This window comes from Penaeus monodon, chromosome 31 (genome assembly GCF_015228065.2).
Source record: "Penaeus monodon isolate SGIC_2016 chromosome 31, NSTDA_Pmon_1, whole genome shotgun sequence".
Taxonomy (NCBI): Eukaryota; Metazoa; Arthropoda; class Malacostraca; order Decapoda; family Penaeidae; genus Penaeus; species Penaeus monodon.
Genome location: NC_051416.1, coordinates 20,525,174 through 20,525,753, shown reverse-complemented (window position 1 = coordinate 20,525,753; position 580 = coordinate 20,525,174). Strand labels below are relative to the sequence as shown.

The window sequence follows — 580 nt, the reverse complement described above, 5'->3', positions numbered from 1 at the left end:
CCATTTCATTTGACAATTATAAATTCACTGCCATTACTTATTATCCGCCTCTCTTCAAACATTCATCAAATATCCCCTTATCATCTTTTCGTGTGATAAGCCCGTGCATGACTGTAGTGCCGACTCATGCAAGCGCCTGATCAATGCCGATAAACTTCCACAAAACTCTAGGCTCGCTGAGGACCTTCAGCAATTATCCCGTGATCATTACCGGATCATCCGTTATGGCGGTAATTGTAACATAATTGTTATAATCTTCATTTCCAAGGTCATCAGTACGACCGCAGTAATTATTTCTCAATTGCCCCCTCTGACCTTGGCGCACTTTTTTTGTGACCTCGCTTGACCTCCCACAACTCTCCTTCAGGGACACAATATCTTCAGTAACCTGTCGTCGTCTCAGTATTCCCGTGTCATGAACGTCCTCAAGCTCTCCATCTTGGCTACTGACCTCTCTATCTACTTCCAGTAAGTCCTTTGTGTTCGTTTTGCTTTTAAGGTTCAGTCGAGGAAACTTTGTTTATGTGTTTATAATTTTTCTATCCAAGTTTAGTTTCAGTCAAAGAAACTCATGTTTGTT

General features: G+C 41.6%; 1 protein-coding gene across 1 annotated transcript in view; it reads left to right on the top strand.

The window, feature by feature from the left end:
* LOC119592922 (dual 3',5'-cyclic-AMP and -GMP phosphodiesterase 11A-like) overlaps nt 1-580 on the top strand; it is a 113,884-nt gene that overhangs the window by 108,319 nt on the left and 4,985 nt on the right. Inside the window, exon 20 of the mRNA XM_037941814.1 lies at nt 368-468. Within this exon, the coding sequence (XP_037797742.1) occupies nt 368-468 (101 nt within the window). The remainder of the gene's footprint in view (nt 1-367; nt 469-580) is intronic.